At 43.4% G+C, this 22,025-nt stretch overlaps 1 protein-coding gene across 1 annotated transcript in view; it reads left to right on the forward strand.

The window, feature by feature from the left end:
- The window catches only part of LOC309841200 (uncharacterized protein), a 61,362-nt gene extending 52,602 nt beyond the window's left edge, over positions 1-8,760 (forward strand). The window contains exon 4 of the mRNA XM_082684131.1: positions 8,686-8,760. Within this exon, the coding sequence (XP_082540257.1) occupies positions 8,686-8,733 (48 nt within the window). The 3' untranslated portion in view covers positions 8,734-8,760. The remainder of the gene's footprint in view (positions 1-8,685) is intronic.
- Positions 8,761-22,025: the final 13,265 nt, after the last annotated feature.

The raw sequence follows: 22,025 nt of genomic DNA on the forward strand, positions 1-22,025 counted from the left end.
TGTCCATTTATTTTCTTTTTCTGTGAAAAGGCCATAGTTTCCTATTTCTTGGCAGGCTTCTAATTTTTTGTTGAAAGTTTGGCATTTTAAATATTACAGTGTGATAATTCTAGAAGTCACATTCTCTTCCCCTTTCCATGACTTGCCTTTGTTGCTTATAGTGACCTGCAACCATCCACTTATTTAGTGACTTTTCCAAATGATTTTGCACAGTGTATTTCTTGCCATGTGTGCTCATGCCTTCCATTACCTGGCAGTGACCTGAGAGATAGTTCCTTAAATGCCCTGGAGGCAAAAAGAGAACCAAACAGAAAATACTTTGTGGTATTTGCAGTCCTTGCAGGTTGTTTCTGAACTATAGCCCTCAGTGCTCAGGCAGACCATCTACAACTATCTTACCGTTACCTCCTGTTAACATGGATCCCAAAGATAAACTAGAGGTATAAGCATAGGGCCACCTTAGGCTTTTCTGAATATGTATTCAGACTTGGGCACGCACATAGCCCTCCAGACTCCCTGGCCTACGAGGCAGCCCTTCCATGCCCTTATTCCTTCAGGTATCTTCCTCCTCAGACTCCTCTTTCCCAAACTTTCTGGTCTGTCAGTTGCTTCTTCCATTCTCCATCCCTTCCCCAGGTGACTGTCAGTAGTATAATGCTTTTAAATCCTTCGACAAAGGCTACCCAAGAGACCATCCCATCACTGAAAAAATTCCAAGAACATCAAAACAAAGGCAGCCTCTGAGCCAATCACTTAGGGAACCACCAGACAGTTCTTTGATAACAAGGTTTGAATTGCCTCTCTGACTTTAGCAAACTGCACCACCAAGAATATGAGTCATTGTCACCATGGCCACTGGCCAAATTAAGGAATGGGGGATGGTAGGTGGATAAGAAAAATGCCAAATGTTCTCACTAAAATTTAGCAGCTGCTGCTTCATTAAACATTCCCCTGGTTGTTGCAAGTTTTTTTTTTTTTTAAATTACATTCCTGATTCTGCATGTTTCTGCCAGCTTAATGTTTTCTTCAGCGGAGGGATAGATGCTTGGAGCTCCCTACTCCACATTTTTTTGGTGACACCTGTCCTCCAATACCTAACACATGTAGAAGCAGAGATACTCTGATTGGAGCAGGGATAGGAAGCCTGGAGTTCCACTCTTGCAGGTAGCTAGTCCACATTATCCCTCTTCTCATTTCTTGAGGCCTCTGTGGCACAAAATTTAAAACCACCACTACGGGTATCAAGGAGGGCACATATTGCATGGAACACTGGGTGTTATACTCAAACAATGAATCATGGAACACTACCTCAAAAACTAATGAAGTACTGTATGGTGACTAACATAATATAATAAAAAAGAATAATAAAATAAAAATGAAGATGAAACCAGTACAGAGGATAGAGCATGAACTTTTGGGCTACACAACCCTGCCTGCCTGCTTGCTTGCTTTTTCATCTTACTTATGCATTTATTTATTCCTTGCCCAATGAATATTTATTGAAGGCCATGTGCTAGGCACAGGTTTGAACATTGGCCCCATTAGCTGTGTGACTTTGACATATTCTCAGCAAAATGTGTTTCTTCCCTGCTGGTGGAAGACTAACACAACCTGGCTTCAAGATTGGCTGTTAATGACTGGGTTTAGTACTGAACAGCCTTCCAGTAGTTTCCACTAACACCAGTATAACATGTTTAAAATCCTATCATTCAAGTCAGCAAAGGAAACTCTATACACTTTAAATTTTCTTTAAGGCCAAACACTTTGTCCATTATACAGATACTGTAATGGCAAAGAATGGAGGATTGGGAGCTAGACTGTATGCATCCAAACCCCAGTTCTCCATCGTATATGTGGTCTGACCATGCATAATTTGCTTAATTTCTTTATGACTTAGCTTTCTTATCTGAAAAATCAGCATATCAGTAGTATCTAGCTCATCATACTCTTATGATGTATAAATAGTTTATTTAAAACGCTTAGAACAGGGGTGCCTGGATGCCTCAGTGGGTTGAGCCTCTGCCTTTGGCTCAGGTCACGAACTTGGGGTCCTGGGATTGAGCCCTGCATCGGGCTCTCTGCTCAGCAGGGAGCCTGCTTCCCCCCCCCCCTCTCTGCCTGCCTCTGCCTACTTGTGATCTCTCCCAAATAAATAAATAAAAATTTTTAAAAAATGCTTAGAACATTGCCTGACATACAAAAAGCTCTCAATAAGTGTTGCCTATTATTATCATTTTCATAATTTTTGTTTAAGTGGTGCTCTAGATAATATTTCCAGAGCTCTGAGAAGTGGATGAGGAAAGCGCAGGCAAATTATAAGAAATCAAATCTTTGCTTGGCGTGAGAAAAAGAGGGAAGAGCTTCTGGAAGGTGAACCCGTCCAGGATTCATACCATAAAGCAGGGGGATTGTATTCATATCGTTGGGTCTTTCCCTGCCTTCTCTCTAGGGCTGTAGCAGGTACACAATCATAATTGTGGATGAGTAAACAAAGGAATGGGTGAGAAGTGAATGACTGTATAAGTGAATCATGGATAATGGAATGAACCAGAATCAGGTTCCTTTTCACAGTCTTTGACACTCAGTTTATCAGACTTCGCCCAGACACACGGGTCTACTTATTTTAGTCTCTTTCAAATTAAGAATATGGCTAGTCATTGTACACTGCCTCCTCCTTCCTCCCACACCCACCGAAAAGAGGATTCTCAGCTTGTGGCTGTGCTTTCTGGGCTTTATGATCCTGTTCCCCAAATCCTCAGTGTTTCATAGGTCTGCCCCTTCACTTCCCTTCTCTGGGAAGGAAGAGCTGGAACCCATGTGGCTGTCATAGGGAAGGCTGATGTTATCAGCAGGTCCTGACATTGTCCTGACAAGAAACAAAGATGGTGCCACGTGGCCCTCCTTTCCAGAAAGACTAGATGACCATCACAGGACCACTGGAATACTCAGGAGTAGTAGGGCTGAGTTTACTTGCAAGAACTCTTAGATTCAAATTTCATGATAGACTGTCCATATGAAATTGTAGAGTGTTAGCCTTTCTGCTGGGAATTTCTGTTCTATGTGGACCCTAAGGTAGATACTGGTTTTCTGATATGGCGTTGACATAAAGTAGCATGGGATGAGACCGTGCAGGGTACAAGTTCAGAAGTCTTTCCGGTATGACCTGGTATCGGAGCTTTCTTCAGCCCCCTAATGCACTGGAAGGGGAAGGAGGCCATGCTCACAATTTGGTCAGATCAAGTGGGTAGCAACAGTTCTGTTGAGTGTGGGACACAGTGAATTGATTCCCTTCTCTCTCTCCACCTGGCACAGGCCCCCTAATCCTCCCAGTCTCCAAGGGAGATCACACTCCTGTCCTGAAATCTCTGCATCAGGAACAAGGTAAAAGGAAATGGGTCTGCCCCATCTCCATTTCCAGAAGTGTTTTGTTTCACTTCCTCTTAATATATACCAGATTTAGGGTTCTGACTCTCAGCTGTTTTTCAGCATACTGGCAATTTCCATCCTCATTCTTACCTCTTTCTCCCCATGATATTCCTCCTGATGTGTCTTTGGTACTTAAAGGGTCTCTTCCTGCAGAGAGACTTAAGATGGGATAAATGCTAACACCACTTCAATGATTCTTTGTGGCTGTGTTTTCAGACTTGTTCTAATGCTCCCTCCAATAGCGTCTTCTCCTGTGGCAAAAAGGAGCCCCCCCAAAATGGTGATGATGGTGGTGAGGTACAGGGAGGGAAAGAAAAATGTAATTGGCACAAATAATCCCTTAGTGCAATTTTGTAATTTCTAGAAATGTAACTATAGAAAACAGAGGTGACTGGAATGTACACGCATAGCTTCAGTAATACCATCTTTTTCTAGAAAATATTCACTCAGACTGCATAAGAAGGTTCATAGCAGTAACCTTATCTGAAAGAATGCACGTAGTGAGGGATCTCATGGCCCAGGAGTCAGTATTTGAGATATTTGGGTTTGGAGATTGGAGGCTCGGGTTTCCGCTGTGGCTTTGACATCAACTCTGTGGGACGTTTCTGGCAAATTATGTTTCTGGGTCTCGGACTGCTCATCTATAAACTAGAGGTAGTAGTTCCTATCTAACAGCACATGCAGATTAAATGAGAGAAAGTGTATAAAGGGCCTAGCCCAGGGCCTAGCACTGTGCACAGCTGCCTGGTGGGTCCTAACACGTTTGCTAACGGAGGGTAATTGCAATCTGCCTTGAGGACCATTGGTGATGAAAATGAGAATGTGTTTTGGAATGGGCTCTGTCCAGTGTTCTTGGGGTCCAGTGCAGAAGGTCTGCTTAGGAATAGCTCATGTTTGGCAAATGTTTGAATTCAGTAATGAAGAGTCGACAGAATCCAGGGAAGCCCTCCTTTGGTACCCCTGAGAAGTATGAGCTTTGTGAAGAGTTCCCTGCAACTCTTTGGATGGTCTGCTTCATCTGCATTTATGTTCAAGGGATCTCAAAATCCAAAAAGGAATTTGTGGATTTGGCATAATTTACTGCCTTTCACCAAGTTAAAACCATTCGTGTGGCTTCTGACTTTGTCGGTGTAAAAAGGGCAGATCTCTGGGTTTCTGGGAGCTTGGGCCTGGGGTTCCGGCAGGGCAGACATGAGTGCAAAAGACATGGAAATTTCTGAGACCTGAGAACCCTCTGGAGTCAGGGAGAATGCTGATTGCTTGTACCTGACCTTGTACTTTATGCAAAGTTGGTTCTTAGTATTTATGCCGGAAAGAATGAAAGACAGCAAGTCCTAAGCTGGTGGGATGGGGGAACACTCAGAAATCCATATAGGTGAATTCTGCTATCAGTTTTATAATTCTCCACGTACTGTATTTAATAACATAGGGCATGACCAACAAATGTCGGCAATTTCTATTTTATTTTGATAATAATGGCCATAATTTATTAAACACTACTTATAAGTCTGGCCCTATACCAAGCACTTTACAAATATTAAGTTTAATATTCCAGCCCTGTGTCAAATCAAACTAAACTCCATGCCAGCTCTCCCACTGCCTCCACGCCCTCTCCCTGCCTTCCAAGCAGATCTGTTCCGCTCTGCCCCTCACAGCTCACCTCAAGTCGAATGCCCCAAGCATCCATCCCAGACCAGAGCTGGCCTGTCCCAGGGCCCCTCGTTCTCTGCCATATCACCCCATCCTGAAATGGAACGTCTTCCTACCACCATCCTCCCTCATGACCCTTCCTGCTTCCAAAGTTCTAGACGTATAGAGGGCCCCGCTGCAGGTGTTTGGGGGAGAACGACAAGAGGGACTCAAAGGCATAAGACAAAACAGACCTCTGGACACACCTCTTCAGGGGTCATTGCCCACGATGGTTAGGTTCCAACATGCTATTATATATGTGCTGTAAGAGGGGTTGAAATGCCCAAACACATGTTTTTGTATAGAGACAAGTATGTATGTTCTTAAGCAGTTTTTCACAGTGCTTTAAAAAATACATATATGCGCGGTTTTTAAACAACTTAGAGCAATAAATCAGAAAGGGCAACACAATGTGCTTCTAGAGGCTTATTTTATATCATGCCACTATTAAAACATCCAGATGTACAATTATAGGACCCAAATCTTCTCCATGTAGATTGAGGCAAATGGCTCCCAGCTGCACCATTCCACATTCTTTGCACAAAATCTGGGATCATAAAGCCCTGACATCAGGTGTTTTCTGGAGCAATTAGGCTTAGTGTAAGCCACCCTGATTGTGCTGGTTAGAAATAATATTATTATAATTTTTTAAAAAAATATGAAAATAATCCCTCTACTTAGAAGAGCTCCAAGTAGTGCAAAATGAGTCAAGGGGGAAAAAAAAACCACAAAAAAAACCCAGTTTTTAAAATTCTGCTGCCTCACTGACTGGTCTCACTTCTCAGAGGCAAGCACTTTTAAGCATTTCTAACTTTATTTTTTGGTTTTGGTTATTACCATAATTGTGGACGAGTCTTCCACTGTTTCCATGCTGTCAAAGAGGACAAATTTCGTGTCACTTGCACTGTCCCCCACTTTAGCCTGTGAGCCCCACGAGGGCTGCCTGGCAGCATTGTGGACGTGTTCAGCATCGTGTCTCAAGACCCAGGGCAATAAGTGGCACATGAAGGGCATATAAAAATTGTAGACTGAACTAAGCAATATACTCCAATATGTACGTCTGGTTCAATAGACTTGAGGTGATCATTTTGGGGGAAATGGCACAGCAGAGCTAATATAACATCTACTGTTTCATTTGTCAATGATAGAATATCATTTTTACCAGGTGATATCATTTTAATTCTTTTCTGTACCTATAATTATATCTCGTGTTCTGTCTACAGAATGTCTCCAAAAAATAAGATATCACCACCAGTATTATAGTTACATATTTTTCATTTGTTGCAGACCCAAATATGAATTACATCACATGTTGCTAATCCTGTGCAGTTCAAATATCCAAGCCTACTGAGCAAATGAATCCTCTTATGTTCCACCATTGCTCAAAAGCATGTCATTTTATATTTTATGTTTTTAAATTTAATTTAACCTAATTTTTTTCAGTGTTTCAGAATTTATTGTTTATGCACCACACCCAGCACTCCATGCATTACATGACCTCCTTAATACCCACTACCAGGCACACCAGCCCCACCACCGCCCTTTCCTCCAAAATCCTCAGTTTGTTTCTGAGTCCACAGTCTCTCATGGTTCATCTCCTCCTCCAATTTCCCCCAACTCACTTTTCCTCACTATCTCCCAATGTCCTCTGTGTTATTCCTTATGCTCCACAAGTAAGTGAAACCAAATAATTGACTCTCTATGCTTGACTTATTTCACTCAGCATAATTGCTTCTAGTCCCATCCATGTTGATACAAAGGTTGGGTATTCATCCTTTTTGATGGAGGCATAATATTCCATTGCATATATGGACCATATCTTTTTTATCCATTTGTCTGTTGAAGAGCATCTTGGTTCTTTTCCACAGTTTGATGACTATGGCCATTGCTGCTAGGAATGTTGGAGTACAGCTGACCCTTCTTTTCAGTACATCTGTATCTTTGGGGTAAATACCCAGTAGTGCAATTGCAGGGTCATAGAATAGTTCTATTTTTAATTTCTTAAGGAATCTCCACACTGTTTCCCAAAGTGGTTGCACCAACTTGCATTCCCACCAACAGTGGTTCCCCCTTTCTCCACATCCTCTCCAACACTTGTTGTTTACTGTCTCATTCATTTTGGCCATTCTGACATGTAAGGTGGTATCTCAGTGTGGTTTTAATTGAATCTCCCTGATGGCTAATGAAGATGAACATTTTTCATGTGTCTGTTAGCCATTTGTATGTCTTCTTTGAAGAAATGTCTGTTCATGTCTTCTGCCCATTTTTTGATGTGGTTATCTATTTTTTGAGTGTTGAGTTTAAGGAGTTCTTTATAGATCTTGGATATCAGCCTTTTGTCTGTAGTGTCATTTGCGAATATCTTCTCCCATTCTGTGGGTTGCCTCTTTGTTTTGTTGACTGTTTATTTTGCTGTGCAGAAGTTTTTGATCTTGATGAGGTCCCAAAAGTTCATTTTTGCTTTTGTTTCCTTTGCCTTTAGAGACATGTCTTGAAAGAAGTTGCCATGGCTGATGTTGAAGAGGTTACTGCCTATGTTCTCCTCTAGGATTTTGATAGATTCCTGCCTCACTTTGAGGTCTTTTATACATTTTGAGTTTATCTTTGTGTATTATCCATTTCTTTCTTGCGGATCGTCATCTTGGTGTCCTTTGACTTCAAATTCTGGGTTGGGCCAATTGTTTTATAAACTCCCTGTACAGTTGTCTTCTAATATGCCTTTTCATTGTATCTATGGATACAATGAACACAATTTCTATTGTTGTAGACACACCTCCAACCCATATTGTTGTTTTTTAAATAAAGGTTTTATTTATTTATTAGAGCATGAGCATTAGTGGAGGGGAGAGGCAGAGGGAGAGGGAGAGGGAGAAGCAGATTCTGCAGAGCCTGACACGGGACTCGATCCTGGGATCACAGGACCCTGGGATCATGACCTGAGCTGAAGACAGGCACTTAACCAACTGAGCCACCCAGGTGCCCTGTTCTTCTTCTCCTCTTCCTCCCCTCCTCCCACTCCTCCTTCTCCACCTCCTTCTTCCTCTTCTTCTTCTTCTTCTAACACTGTCTCTTACGTAATTTTTTAAGATTTTTTATTTATTCACTTGAGAGAGACTAAGAGAGTGAGGGAAAGCACAAGCAGGGGGAAGGACAGAGGGAGAGGGAAAAGCACTCTCCCTGCTGAGCTGGGAGCCCATCGTGGGGCTCAATCCCAGGACTCAGGGATTTTTTTTTTAAAGATTATTTATTTATTTATTTGACAAACTGAGATCACAAGTAGGCCGAGAGGTAGGTAGAGAGGTGGGGGGGGAAGCAGGCTCCCCACTGAGTAGAGAGCCCAATGTGGGGCTCAATCCCAGGACCCTGGGATCATGCCCTGAGCCAAAGGCAGAGGCTTTAACCCAGGTGCCCTGGGACTCAGGGATCTTAACCTGAGCCAAAGGCAGAAACTTAACCCACTGAGCCACCCAGGCACCCCTCACATTGTTCTTCAATGAAACTGAAAAAAGCTTTATTCCTCAATTTCCAAGGAAATTCCCAAGGCATCATTTTTTTTCTTTTTTTTTCCAGAAAGACTATGAGAGATACACTCTTGGACCCCTTGTGGTTCTGAAATGAATTCCGTCCCCATGGTGACTGACTGCCACAAGAACTGGCTTCAAGGCGGCATCATGGGTGGACCTGCTGGAGGGCAGGGACACCTGGGAGAGTCACTGTGAGAGACTGACCTTGGATTCACCCTGTCTCCCCGTAAGCGCTCCAGAGCACACTGGAGTTGTAATCAATTATTTGCTCCTGGTGGGCTGTCAGACAGAGGAAGAAGGTCAGATACAAAAACAAACCAGACAGAGCTCCCTGATTGGGATGTTCTCCTGAGGCAGGTGGTGAATCGGCATCCATGTACCTGCAGGGAGATGTGAAAGCCAGAGGGTCTGCCCTCTGAGTGTGCTGCTGCCCTATGCTCCATATGGCTGCCACTGTCCTTTCCGTCTGCATGGAAGGACCCAGATGTTCTGCTTGTGTCTTTTGCCTCGCTCCAGCCATTCCTTGGGACAGTCATGCCAGTTTGCCAAGTGTCATGAGGTCCATTTTCTCAGTGCTTCCCAGGTGCTATATTACACTTCACCTTCAATATTGATGGTGCATTGTCTGCTGGCAATCAAACATTTGTCCTTTTGTAGTTGACTTACTTTATGTGTGCCTTATTTTTTCCAATGGCAGCTTTTAAGCATATCTATTCTTAGCAAAACTTTATACTGATGTATTTGCATATGTATCCTTTTTCATTCTTCTACTGAGCTTTTGGGGGACACATTTCATTCTGAAGATGTTAATTTGGGGGGACTCTGGGAAATGTATATGTTTTTAATTCCTCAGTTGTGTCCTTTTTCAGGTACTGGATTCAGTTTTTCTGGGATGGATGTTGGATGCCTGGTTTGGTGCTTCATGTCTTTTCTTTCATGTTTTGTATCCTTTTTCTTTTGTTCCATGTTCTTGACAACTTCCTCAATTTTATCATCCCAGCCCTACTATTAAATTTTTATCATAGAAATCACATTTTAAATTTCCATTCAGTTGTTTTCCCCCTTGTCCAATATATTAGCAGCTGATTCATGTTCCCTTCATAGCTTCTCACATATCTGAGCATTTTAATAAGACCATTTTAAACTTTCCTTCTTTTCCTGAATATTCTATTTCCCCTTTTCTTTTTCTTTCTTTCTTTCTTTCTTTCTTTCTTTCTTTCTTTCTTTCTTTCTTTCTTTCTTTCTTTTTCTTTCTTTTTTTTTAGAAATTGTTTTGAACGAGTTTCTTGTTTTGTTTTCTCACCTTGGTCCTTGTCTTTTAACATATTGATTTTCCTCATACATAAAGATTGTGACCCTGGGTTTCCTTTTGAATTTATGAAAGACTAGGTCAGTTAATACAGATGCTTGCAGAGGGTCTGCCATTTCTCCAACTCATGTGTTCCCAAGGGAAAAGGGCTAGCTGCAAGCTCTGTGTACTTAGAGTACGGTGAGTGAATGACTCCGTGCATGGGAAGACGTCTGGCAGGATCACTCCTCACCCCCATCTCCATCCTTACAGATAAATAGATTTATTCTGAGGTGGGCAGCAAGCTTCCACCCCGAGAGCCCTGGTCTCTCCAAGCAGACTCTTCCTGGTAGAGCGGGTCTTCTCAGGTTTTGTGCCGAGGGCAAATACTGCGACCTACTAATTGCTCTGTGTGCTGAGGGACTATGGTAGAAACAGAGAAATGTATTTGAGTAACTGACTCTGCAGTTCAGTAGATTGATTACAGGACAACCCCCCTTCTTGTCAGTTATACCCTGCCAAGAAGAAGGCAGTAGGGTATGGACTTTGGGGATTCATGTGTGGGCAATATGCAAAAAGAGAGAGAAAGGAGGTAGAGAGATGGGGTGGGACTGGCAGAATGAATGATGTACTGGTATTTGATTATGTATCTGTCCCTCGATTAAACCATAAACATTTGAAAGGCAGAGATGTCTTTCTCCAGTGGCAGTACACTGAAGAGAAAGGCTGGGCTGCAGATACGGATCTAGGAGTCACCTGCAGAGGTGTAATAGCTGGGACGGGAGAGACAGATGAGGCCCTGGAGAAAGAGAGTCCCAGAGAAGAGGGCAAGGCCAGGGCCCTGGCTTGTTTCGTTAACAGATCTTTGAGCACAGTTAGTCCACGGCCAAAAATACAGTCTGGAGCAGACAGCCCAGCTCTGCCATTTACCAGCAGTGTGGCCTAGGACACGTGTCTTGAGCTCCCTGTGCCTCAGTTTCCTTATCTCTAAAATGGACTAATATTAACACTGAGAATTTGAAAAGTTAACGGAGGTAAAGAATGGAGAGCACCCGTGACACATTCTGAGGTGTGTGTTAGTTGTCATCCCAGAACGGTTAGCTGTTCCTGTTGTGATAGCTGTTGTCGTAAGTACCAGGCACTGAGCTAGAGGCTGTTGATGCAAGAATGAGTTAAATACACCCTTACCCCCTGACGGTGCATCTGGTGGTGGACACAGCAGGCGGGCTATTACTATAGCTTGAGTCTTGCTAGAGTGGAGACAAGTTCAGGACAACTCTGGGCCTGCAGAGGAGAGGTGGCATCCCACTCATGGTGTCAGGAACTTTTTCCTGGTGGACGTATTCCTTCCCCTCCCTATTTTCTCTGGCCTATGCTCTTGCCTTGCTGCAAGAATCCCCGAGGCCTAGGGAAGCTGGACATCTGGCTTCCTCCCAGCATCCCCAAGGCTGCAAGATACTTTTTCCAGGCCTGGGTTACCCTAGGCTTTGCCTTTTAAGCTCTAAAGCTACCTTTCAACTGACCAACCTTGGAGCTCAGTCTTGCTTAGAACGTAGCCAGGCCCTTCCTGGCCCTGGTTTCATTTCCTTTTGTCCAAACTGTCTTTTGTAGTTTCCATAGACATGAAGGCTTCTGGCTGGGCCCATCCTTGTGGAAACTTCAAGGAGATTCACAGGCACCGTCGCCATCTTTTACTCATTGCTCACTTTCTGCACTGAAGAAAACCTCACATCCTGGCTCTTTTTTTTTTTTTTTCCCAAAGATTTTATTTATTTATTTGACAGAGGGATCACAAGTAGGCAGAGAGGCAGGCAGAGAGAGAGGGAGAAGCAGGCTCATTGCTGAGCAGAGAGCCCGATGCAGGGCTTGATCCCAGGACCCCGAGATGATGACCTGAGCTGAAGGCAGAGGCTTAATGCACTGAGCCACCCAGGTGCCCCTAACATCCTAGCTCTTGATCTTTCTGGTGCAAAGGAGGGCAAATTCATCAGTTTGCTGGCAGCTTACGTATAACATATATGTTTGATTTGTAGGCACTGCTTCATGGTTGTGTCAACATCCTACTTGCTGGCTTGGAGTAAAAAAATACATGAATACGTATAGATGCCCATGATAGATGATAACGTTCCCCTGTTAGTTGATGGGAACCGAGCAAGAGGACAGTGTGCAATCATTGGTTCATCAGGAGTAGATGGTCGTGCTGATTCCGAGTGGCCCTGATCCTCCTCATCCCAGGGCTGAGTCTCTGTGCCCCCAAATGACAAAGTCCCCAAGGCAGAGAGGAGGCGGTGGCCAGTCTTAGAGGTGGTGGCCCCAGCCGGGGCCTCTGTCCCAGTGGGCTAGACAAAGAAAATTATTGTGTCTCTGCCTTTTCCTTTTCCCCCTATTTTCCAAAGCAGGTATACCGAGGTATAATTTACATACAGTAAAATTCATCGTGTTTATGTACAAGTCTGGGAATTTTGACACAGGCGTGCAGCCACCACTAGAAATAAGATCTAGAACACTTCTGTCACCAGCACCCCCCAAATTCTCTTGTGCTACTTTTGTGCGGCCCCTCTCCTCCCACCCCTTGCCTCTGATCCATCTTCTGCCCCTCTGGTTTGCTCCTTCCAGAGCAAAGGTATACACAGTTACTCCTTTTTAATGTCATGTGCATAAGGGCGTCACACACAGAAAAGTGATTACCCCCGGATGTGTGTGTGATTTCAGAGCTTACCTGCCGTCTTAATAAGGGAAGGAGGGGCTCGTGGAGCAACATAGGGGAGAGTGCCTGGTTTTTAGAGAAGACGAACGGGCCCTTAGAAAAGCAGATGGGAGAGATGAGAGTTTGTAGCAAAGTGTGCCTGGGTGTGGTGTCCACTTCTCGTCTTCTTTCCTGTGATAGGAGTCCATCTTCTCTGGTTGATGGAACCCAAGGAAGGGGACATGACAATGAGGTTCCTTTTGGAGGCTCTGTCTTGGGGGCAGAGCAGGGTGTACTGGGAAAGTCTCTCTCTGTGTTTGGTGTTTCTCAAGGGCTGTAAGCTCAAAGTAATCAGTCTACCAAGTGGCACATTTGGGGTGATGTGTCCTGAGCTTCTTGAATACACTAACACTCACCCAGCTCACAAAGGTAGACCTGACTCCCGGTGCGTGTGTTTCCAGAGTCCACAACCCCTTCAACCTTCCCTCCATAAAGGCAATCCTGGCAAAGAAGGATCTCTCTCTCTCCTAACCAGCTAAGAGAGGGGAAGATATGAGGAGGAACTGCACGGTAAAGACCACCCGTCTGAGGGAAGAGATTGTTCCTTCTCCCACCTCTTCCCCTCCCTCCATGAACCCTCCTGGGTATCAGCGTGTTTGAATTCCATGTGCCCCTCAGAGCTAGGAATGCTCCCGTGACAGAATGGGAAGAATCTCTCTCCCTGGGCCACCGACATGGTCTTCCGTGAATGTGTCTGCATGTCCTACTGAATTTTTCTTTGTGAAACTACTCTCCTGGGAGAAGGCTTTCCAGGAAAAGCGTTGGGGTAGGCAGCTGAGCGGATCATGGCCGGCAGAGCAAATCCCCTGAGCTGGGACAAGACCAGAGGCTTGTATTACCAAGTACTACGTCTTGGTGTCTTTTTCCCAAGTGGTGTGTCTTTTTTTTAAAACTTGATACAGAATAGATTCCATCTGTGTTTTCATTATCTACTGTTGTATAACATCTCACTTAGCAGCTTAAAACCTTCAATATTTATGATCTCACTGTCTCTGTGGCAGAGGCACCCTGGCCCAAGGCCCAAGGTAGATGAGTGGTTCTGATTCAGGGTCTTTTACAAGGTTGCAATCAAGGTAATAGCAGCCTGACCAGGGAAGGACCCACTTTCAAGTTCCCTGGCTTAGGCCAGGCCCCAGACCCTTCCTGGTTGTGGGTCAGAAGTCTTTGGTCCTTGCCACGTCACCCTCTCCACAGGGTAAGCTCACAGTGGAGCAGTCGGCCTCTCCCAGAGAAAGAGCAAGAGAACAGCAGAGTCTCCCTCAAGCCATGGTCTTCTCAACAAAACCTCAGTAGTGATGAACCATCCCTCATGTCGTAGCAGTTTTGGGGAAGTCAGTCATTAGATTCGGCTCACACACCAGGGAAGGACCTCCCACAAGGGTGGGAATCCCCGGAACTGAGGACCATCTTGGAGGCTGCCTGGCATGGGCAAAATGTTATCACAGTTTAATACACTTTAAATCTTCAGGGTTTAAGTCCATGAGCTTGGACAACTGTATACACCATGTAACCATCAAGGCACAAAACATTTCCATCCCTGTAGAGAGTGTCCCAATGACCCTTGACTCAATTCACCCGACACCCCCCAACAAAACCACACACCCCACCACCCGCTTTCTTCTTTCTATCACCATGGATTCTTTTGGCTTGTTGACTTCATGTACATGGAATTAGTCCGTCTGATTTTTAATTCATGTTCTTTCATCCCTGCCTGGTTATGTGGAAATAAAGACCGCCCACATGAGAACAAGTAAAGTCTATTTATTCCGAGTTGCCTCTTACAAGAGAGTCAGCCACCATTGCTTGTATTTTGGCAGAGACTCAAAGGTAGGCAAAGGAGCGGAACAGCTTTCTAGTAAGAAGAAGGGGAAGGCCTCAGGTGTGCACCAGCTGGAGGCTGTTTGCATGGGGACGTGGGAGGTGGGATAACCAGAAGCAGAGCTTCCTGTGTGGTTGGCAAGGGGAATATATTGGGCTTTCTCTAGGTGATCTGAAGTTAGAAGCGAGGACAGAAGTCAGGGAAACCACCAGTTACTAATCGAATCCTGACATCTGGGGCCTGTTGCTACAGGGGTTTGCTTTCATAGACTGGTTGCCACAGACCGTGGTAGATCTGGTGCCTGCAGTTTGCGGGTCAGAGTCCTAGTTCAACATATGGTTTGGCCATTGTTCATTGTTCATTTGGCTCTTCAAGTTTTGGGTTGCCTTCAAGAAAGTGAGGAAAGGGATCCTGGCCCAAACATCAATATTTGGTAAAAGATTTCCTGAGCGTCTTTTAGGTGCAGCCAAAATGAAGGATCAGTGCTCTGAAGGGCATCTCTGGGCCAGTTGCCCAGCAGAAAACAAACCCAGGCCATCCCGAGCTTCCTCCTGAGTACCTTGAGTCTTCTCCCAAGCTGGTGTCGCTATGCCTCCTCAACTTCACCTCAGTGGTGGCCAAACTCCCGCTCAGCGACTGGTGTTTGTGCCTCCAGAAACCTGGCCCGTCGTCCTGGCCTCACCTCAGGAGGACAGGACTCTCACCCCTAGCCCGCTTTTCTCTAGTCAGGATGCTCAGTCTCCACCTCGCTTTGAGCAGAGAAAAGCCTCCCCTAGCTGTGTGTGCTATTGTAGATGATTCTCAAGTTATTTCTGGAAAGTTTTGCTTCCTGAAAGGGATTTCAACCTGCACGAAATTAGAGTCCCAGTCTAGTTTCAGGAAGGACTAGCATACAGACGTGCAAACAGTAGACAGAGCTTCAACGCCTTTGCTCTGTAAAATGAGGTTATCTATAAAAATATACGGATGGGCAAATCATATCCTGTTTCAAAGGAGGTGTTCGAAATGGTGCAGACAAAGTGCCCGGAATGATCTGGAACACAGCAGGTCCCCCATAAGTGGTGGCTATTTTTAGATCCATTGAAACCCAGACGTTGTAACTTCCAGGTCCATACTTCCTCTAGCTCTCAGCAAGCCCCACGTGACCATGAGACTCCAAACTCTTCCAATTTGGATTTAGAAGTGCTGAGTGAATTGATTGGCTGCTAACTGTGAGCTCTGCTCAGGAAACATTTTGACCAGTGAGTTTTGCAAGGCCAATTACCATGAGAATGTTATGTCAACATGACCTACCAGAAAACAATAGAACCTGAGTCATTCAGAGGACTAATGGTGTGACACTTAGGACTCCATCAGCCTGATCAGCATGCTTCTGGTCCTCCTGCCGGGCCATTGCTTACCTTACCCTGTGAAAGACTTGCCTGGCTGGGTCTGACCCACTCTCTTCCCTGCATTCCCTCTGGCTCTTCTGAGCAGATGGTAAGGACCTGCTGTTCTGGACAAGGGCTGCCTCTTCTGTCACTCAGCAGGAGGGACTCTCGCTTTGTGTTTTGTCTTCATAGGAAATCACAACTCTCAGATGTCGTGGTATTGCCAGTTCAGAGAGAAGGCACAACTTCCCACATTCTACCTCTGTTTCATCTCTTCTGTCAAGAATGGAGAGTTGTTAGATTGGAAAGGCTGGGGTCACTTTACCCAGAGGGTCTAGAGATCCAAGAGGATAAAAGATCAGAGGAGAGCTCAGAATTCATCTGTCTTTGAGCCCTCCCCAATAGAATATGTCCCATTGTGCTTGGAGAGGTTGAGGATGAAATTTTGGAACGTTTGTTGGCGCATCAGGGAAAGTGGGTTGAAGAGAAGTTCAAGGTGAGGGAGGCCAATGTTGTCCCATCTATTTTAGTTATAGTGACACCGGATGCTCTAATAGATAAACACCACAGTCTCAGTGGCTTAGCACAATCCGGGATTATCTCTCCCTAAGGTGTGGTCCGCTATGAGTTACATGGCCCAGCAGCCTTCTCACCAACGTTCAGGGACCCAGCCCCTTTCCAGCTTGTATTCCACTCTTCTCGTGAGGGGGTCAGAGTTTTTCCCGTTCAACTGGTAGATGGGAAGCAAAATTATAGGAGAAGTATACCTGCTTCTTAACGGAGTCTGCCCAGAGAGGACACATGGCACTTCTGGCCATATTTCCTTGGTCAGAGCTTGGTCACATGGTTACGCCTGACTGCAAGAAAAGTGGGAAGGTGGTCTAGCGGTGTCCCAGGAGGAAAGGGAAAGGATCTGATGAAGAAGCAAGGGAAAAATTTAAAGTTAACTGAAATAAGAATTCCAGAGTACAATGTCACAATAAGCCTCACTCCTTCTGAAATACTGACTTTGTTTTCCTTCAATAGCAGTTCAAATCTTCTCACTGTTTCTTTTTTTTTCTCTTCACTTTAGCCACCACAAAACTCAACTATAGAACTTAACAGTGTCTGCTTCTAAGTATAAGCTTTTTCTCCTGGCCTTATATTTATGCCTTTATACTAAATCTACATTTATTTCCCCCTTTCTCAGATATCTTTTCTTTCTTTCTTTCTTTCTTTCTTTTTTTTTTTTTTTTTTCTTTTGGAAAGATCAGTTTGCCTATGAAGCAGACGATTTGTGGCTCCCACTTTTGGGATAAGCTCAAACTGAGGTTCAAAGTCTCTGGCTATTTGTTAAGGCTCTTACAGATTTGTTCTGGGCTCTTTGGGGATCTTCTTTCATAAACTGGTAGAAAGAGCTCTTGCATTTCTGTGTGGTTTGGAGGACAAAGGGGGCACAAAGGATGGGAAAGCTGTGTGCCCTGGGGCTTGGGAAGATAGTTAGAAATGATGCCCAGGAGAGAGTGGTATGGTCTGGCCCCAGCCTAGGCAGAAGCCTCTGTGAAAATACTGCAGGGATTGACTCAGGCAGACTTTGTAAAATGGGGAGTGCAGCCAGAGGGAGGACAAAGACCTAAATCTTTTCCACAGCCACAAATCACAGTGCAGCTTTGGCAACAGAAATGCTGGGAGCCTACCACTGGCAAGTACTCTTGGGTGTCACCAGCCATAGAGACAGTAGTATGTGGCTCAAGAGTGAGAATATGGTCTTCTTCCCTGAGGTGGAGATCTCTAAAAAAGAGCTTTAGATTTGTATTGTTTGGTCTTGTTTTGGAAGTTCCCCATAAACAGGTAGAGAGGGGCTGCCACTCTAGTTAAAAGATGAATAGTGGTGTGAGTATGGCCTCCTCATGCTATCAAGCCAGTGAGAGGCTTGGGAAATTCTAGTTTCATTCATTTTTGTAGGTTACTTCAAACCTTTTGAAAATGAGATGAAATTTATTATGAGCTGAGTGTCCTCCAAAAGCTGTGTTGAGGTTCTAGCCCCAGTACCTATAAATGTGTCGTCTGTGATAAAATTAAAAGATTAAAAAAAGAGAAGAAGGAAGGCTGTCCAGACAAGCTCCTTTCAAAATTAGAAATGAGTGCCTGTGTTTTATTCCTTTGGAGTCTGGCATGAAATCTCTGCCCCTAGTTTGCCTGCTGTATTTCAAATATCAGAGTGATAATATGACGTTCAAGAACACCACAGGGAAAGCAAGATACCTCTCTGAGGGATCTTGGGTAGCTCAGTCACCTAAGCATCCAACTCTTCATTTTGGCTCATGCCATGATCTCAGGGTCGTGAGATCAAGTCCCACCTCGGGCTTACCGCTCAGTGGGGCATCTGCTTAGAATTCTCTCTCTCCCTCTTTCCCTTCCTCTCCTTGTGCAAACTCTTTAAAAAAAAAAAAAAAAAAAAAAAAAAAACTTACTTCTATGAGACCAGCAGCTGAGAATGAGGGAGTGTCTTACTCCTTCCTAGACCTCCACCATATAGCGTAGCTACTCAGAAACAGTGTAATTCATTTACCTGTTATGCCTATTCTCCAAATAGAATGCAAGTTCCTTGAATGTAGTTTTCTCTGTAGTCTTCTCTGGAAGCTATTGTTTTTGTTTTTGTTTTGTTTTGTTTTTTTTATCTCCCCAGCTTGCTTTCATTTCTCTCTTCTTCCATTAAGGAAGGGGGGGCTGTTCTTTCCTTTGGAGATGTCTATCTCACTTCATGTGGTACTGGTAGACTTTTACTTCTAATGATTTCCCCCATTCAGAAGGATGGGCATGGGACCCAGACTGGGAAAGCCATAATCTGATAGTCCTTCAAAGCCATGGATTAGTCCAAGGATGAACACATGATTCAAGGTCAATCATCAGTCCTTCATCAAATTCTCTGAATTGGAAGGGAGACAGGGTAACCATTTTTCTTAGATTCTGAGCTGAAAGAACATTGCTTCTGGGCTGCAGCAGCCAGATTCCCTGATACCAAGTAATCCTAGTTGCAGGGAAAAAGAGTGAGGCCAAGAAAAGGAGAATTGAGTGTAGAATGTGTAGAGTGAGGAGCCTTGAGTCCTTGACTCCAGTTTCTATATTCACTTCATTCCTTGATCCTGTCACCTCTCCATGACTGTTGCAAGCATTTTAATTCAAAAGATGTTCTCTACTTTTTTGTTTAGTCTGCACTGAATTTCTATTGCCTTCTACATGCTGAAGCATATACAGTTACACAGGTATAACACCCATTGCAAATACTAATGGTGGAAAGTATTTATACATGCTTGCTGTGTACCAGATATTGTCGAAATTCTTTATGTACATTAATTCATTAAAAAATAATGCCATTAGATAAGTACTGTTATTATCACCACTCTTTTAGGGATTAGAAAATCGAGGTATAAAGGCCAGAGAACTAGTAAGTAGCAAAGCTAAGATCTGAAACCAGGAAGACTGGTTCCAGAAAGAACATGAGTTCTTTACAGCTATGCTATTTTGCTGCTTTTTTTTTTTTTTTTTTTTTGGTGCACCGTTCCTGGAAGTTCTGCAATACCAGGTCGATGCGTGGAGTGGACGGAGCAAGCTCCTATTCCATCTCCCTGCTCCAAAAACCCATTTAATATATTGTCCTCGGATAGAGGACGTATCAGATATTAAACTGATAAGAACAAATACTACACTTGATCTTAGCCAAAAGGCCGAGAAGCGATTCTGCTGCTTTTTTTTTTCTAAAGAAAAAGATTTATGTATCTATCTATCTATTTATTTATTTGATAGAGCACAAGCAGAAGGAAGAGGCAGAGGGAGAAGCAGGCTCCCTGCTAAGCAAGGAGCTTGATGTGGGGCTCAACCCTAGGACCCTGAGATCATGACTTGAGCTAAAGTCAGATGCTTAACCAACAGAACCACCCAGGTACCCCACTATTTTGCTTCTTAAACATTAAGTACTTACTGATATTCTGCAGAGTAGATGAATGGCAAAAAAGGAAAAATAGGAAAACCATATTGCTTCAATGACTGTAAGGGGGAACTAATGCTATGTTCCACACATGAAGGCAAAGGAACACTCTGCGCTAAAAGACTAGAAGGAAACAAACACCCATCAGTAGGAACTGAGTACCCTAGTACTCAGATTATGGTCTCTAAATACCATTTCTCACTGCTAGGAACCAGGGCTCTTTGCAAAAAGTGCAGTTTCCGTATCTGAGGCAGAAAAATGCACAAGTGGAGTTTAGAATCATGTCATACTGGAATGCAGGGTCTCTTTTGAAAATCAGTAAGCCCTTGTCAAAAGAACTTAGGAAGTAACTTGGAGACTAACACAGGCCAAAGATGGGGCAATTTGAGTAACAAAAAGGATATTAAATACAATGGATTGGAACACATTAAGTAGGTTTAAATCCATGTTTTTCTTATATAATGAGGTCAAGAAAAATTTTATTGAGCATCTTTGAAGGATGTGCTAAAATTTACTCATTTGAAAATTAGCAAATAAAAGAAAAGACATTTTTCCTATGTTTTCCCTGGATAGTAAATGGTCAAAGAGGGAAAGTTTCTCCATATATACATAATGAAGGAAAGAAAAACCTAGAGAATCACTATTTGCAACCATTAATTAATTGATTTAGGCAATAATCAGCAGCAACTGCTGACATCATAGAGAGAGATGACCAAATGTTATACGCCTCCTAGAGGAAGTACCCAACACCTCCTAAAAGGTGTCTTGCCAAAAAAATCAGATTGAATCTGTTGAAGTCCCTAGACATAACTACCAATTTACAGGAAATACAGAGGGCAGGGAAACATGTTAAATGATGCCATACAGATGCAATCACCAAAATTAACACTGTGGAAAACTCTAGAGAACAAGCAGCTTGTTTTCTTCAATAAGTAATTGCAAGGGGACAAAGAAAAGAGGTGGGGCATAATGCTGGGTCAGAGAGACTTTTAAGATATAAAACTAAATGACAATGAGTATTAGTTGGAACCTGGTTAAAACAAAAACACTACATTGATAAAAAGATGATTCATTGACAAAATACTTATTAAGGATTATGATGAATATTTAGGTGTGATAAATATCTTAGTTATTTTTTTAGAGTCCTTATCTTTTAGAGAAACATACTGAAACATTTATGAATGAAATTATATGTTGTCTGAAATTTTCTTCAAGATTATTCATGGAATGAGAAAGAAGTAGTGGGAGTAAAATGAAACAAGACCAGCCATGAGTTGAAAATTGTTGAAGCTGGGGAATAAATGGGCCCATGCCTCCCTCTTGCTATTCTCTCTACTTTTGTATGTTTGTTTTCTGTAGTAAACGATTTAAAAATATATTCCCACATCAGTCAGGACTGGCTTGGAAAAAGGGCACAACAGAGACTTCTTAACTAATGGATGGACATCAGTAAGGCCAATTCTAAGTGGTTGTAGACCTGGGGAAGAGCCAGGTCAAAATGGAAACTGGGACTTAGCATGAAAAGTTGCATCCAGGGTGATTGTCTAATCCTTTGAGTCTGTGCTTATACAATTCCTCCCATGCACCCATTCATCAATCCACCCCTTATTCTAGGTGCTACATTCCCAGATTATGTATCTAAGCACCTTCTACCCCCACTTACAAATACCCCATTTACTACTGCTTTGGCTTTCTCCTCTTCCTCTATGCTTGAGCACAAAGATGTGGTAGTGGTTAGGTCTCTATCTGCTCACCTAGGTCAGCATGAATAAGTGAAGTTAAATGTATTAAGTGGCAATGAATTCCTAGAATTCATTGAGTGCCCATAGAATTCTTATGGGCATGTAAGGACTTCTATGTCCCTCACAAATCCTAGTCCAGCCCTGTGCTTTCACAGTTAGTATTCCATCTACAGTGCTTTTTAATCTGATTTACAGAGTTGTGAAACAAATGTGTGATTAATCCAGATGATTGATGTTTTCCAATTTGACTTCATGACATTTATGGTCACTTTTTCCATGGAATGAAGAGTAGCTCCTCATCCTCTATGCTTCATATGAAGGATCATCTTCATAAATCCCCATACAGAAGGTACTGGAATTCCAAGGCAGTTTAATGTCCAGAGAGGTGTATCTGCAAACCAAACAGGAGATGAGAGTGGGTAAAGTACATTAATTGTCTTTGAATGTCATAGTT

Source organism: Mustela nivalis, assembly GCF_964662115.1.
Source record: "Mustela nivalis genome assembly, chromosome: 9".
In the NCBI taxonomy this organism is placed as follows: Eukaryota; Metazoa; Chordata; class Mammalia; order Carnivora; family Mustelidae; genus Mustela; species Mustela nivalis.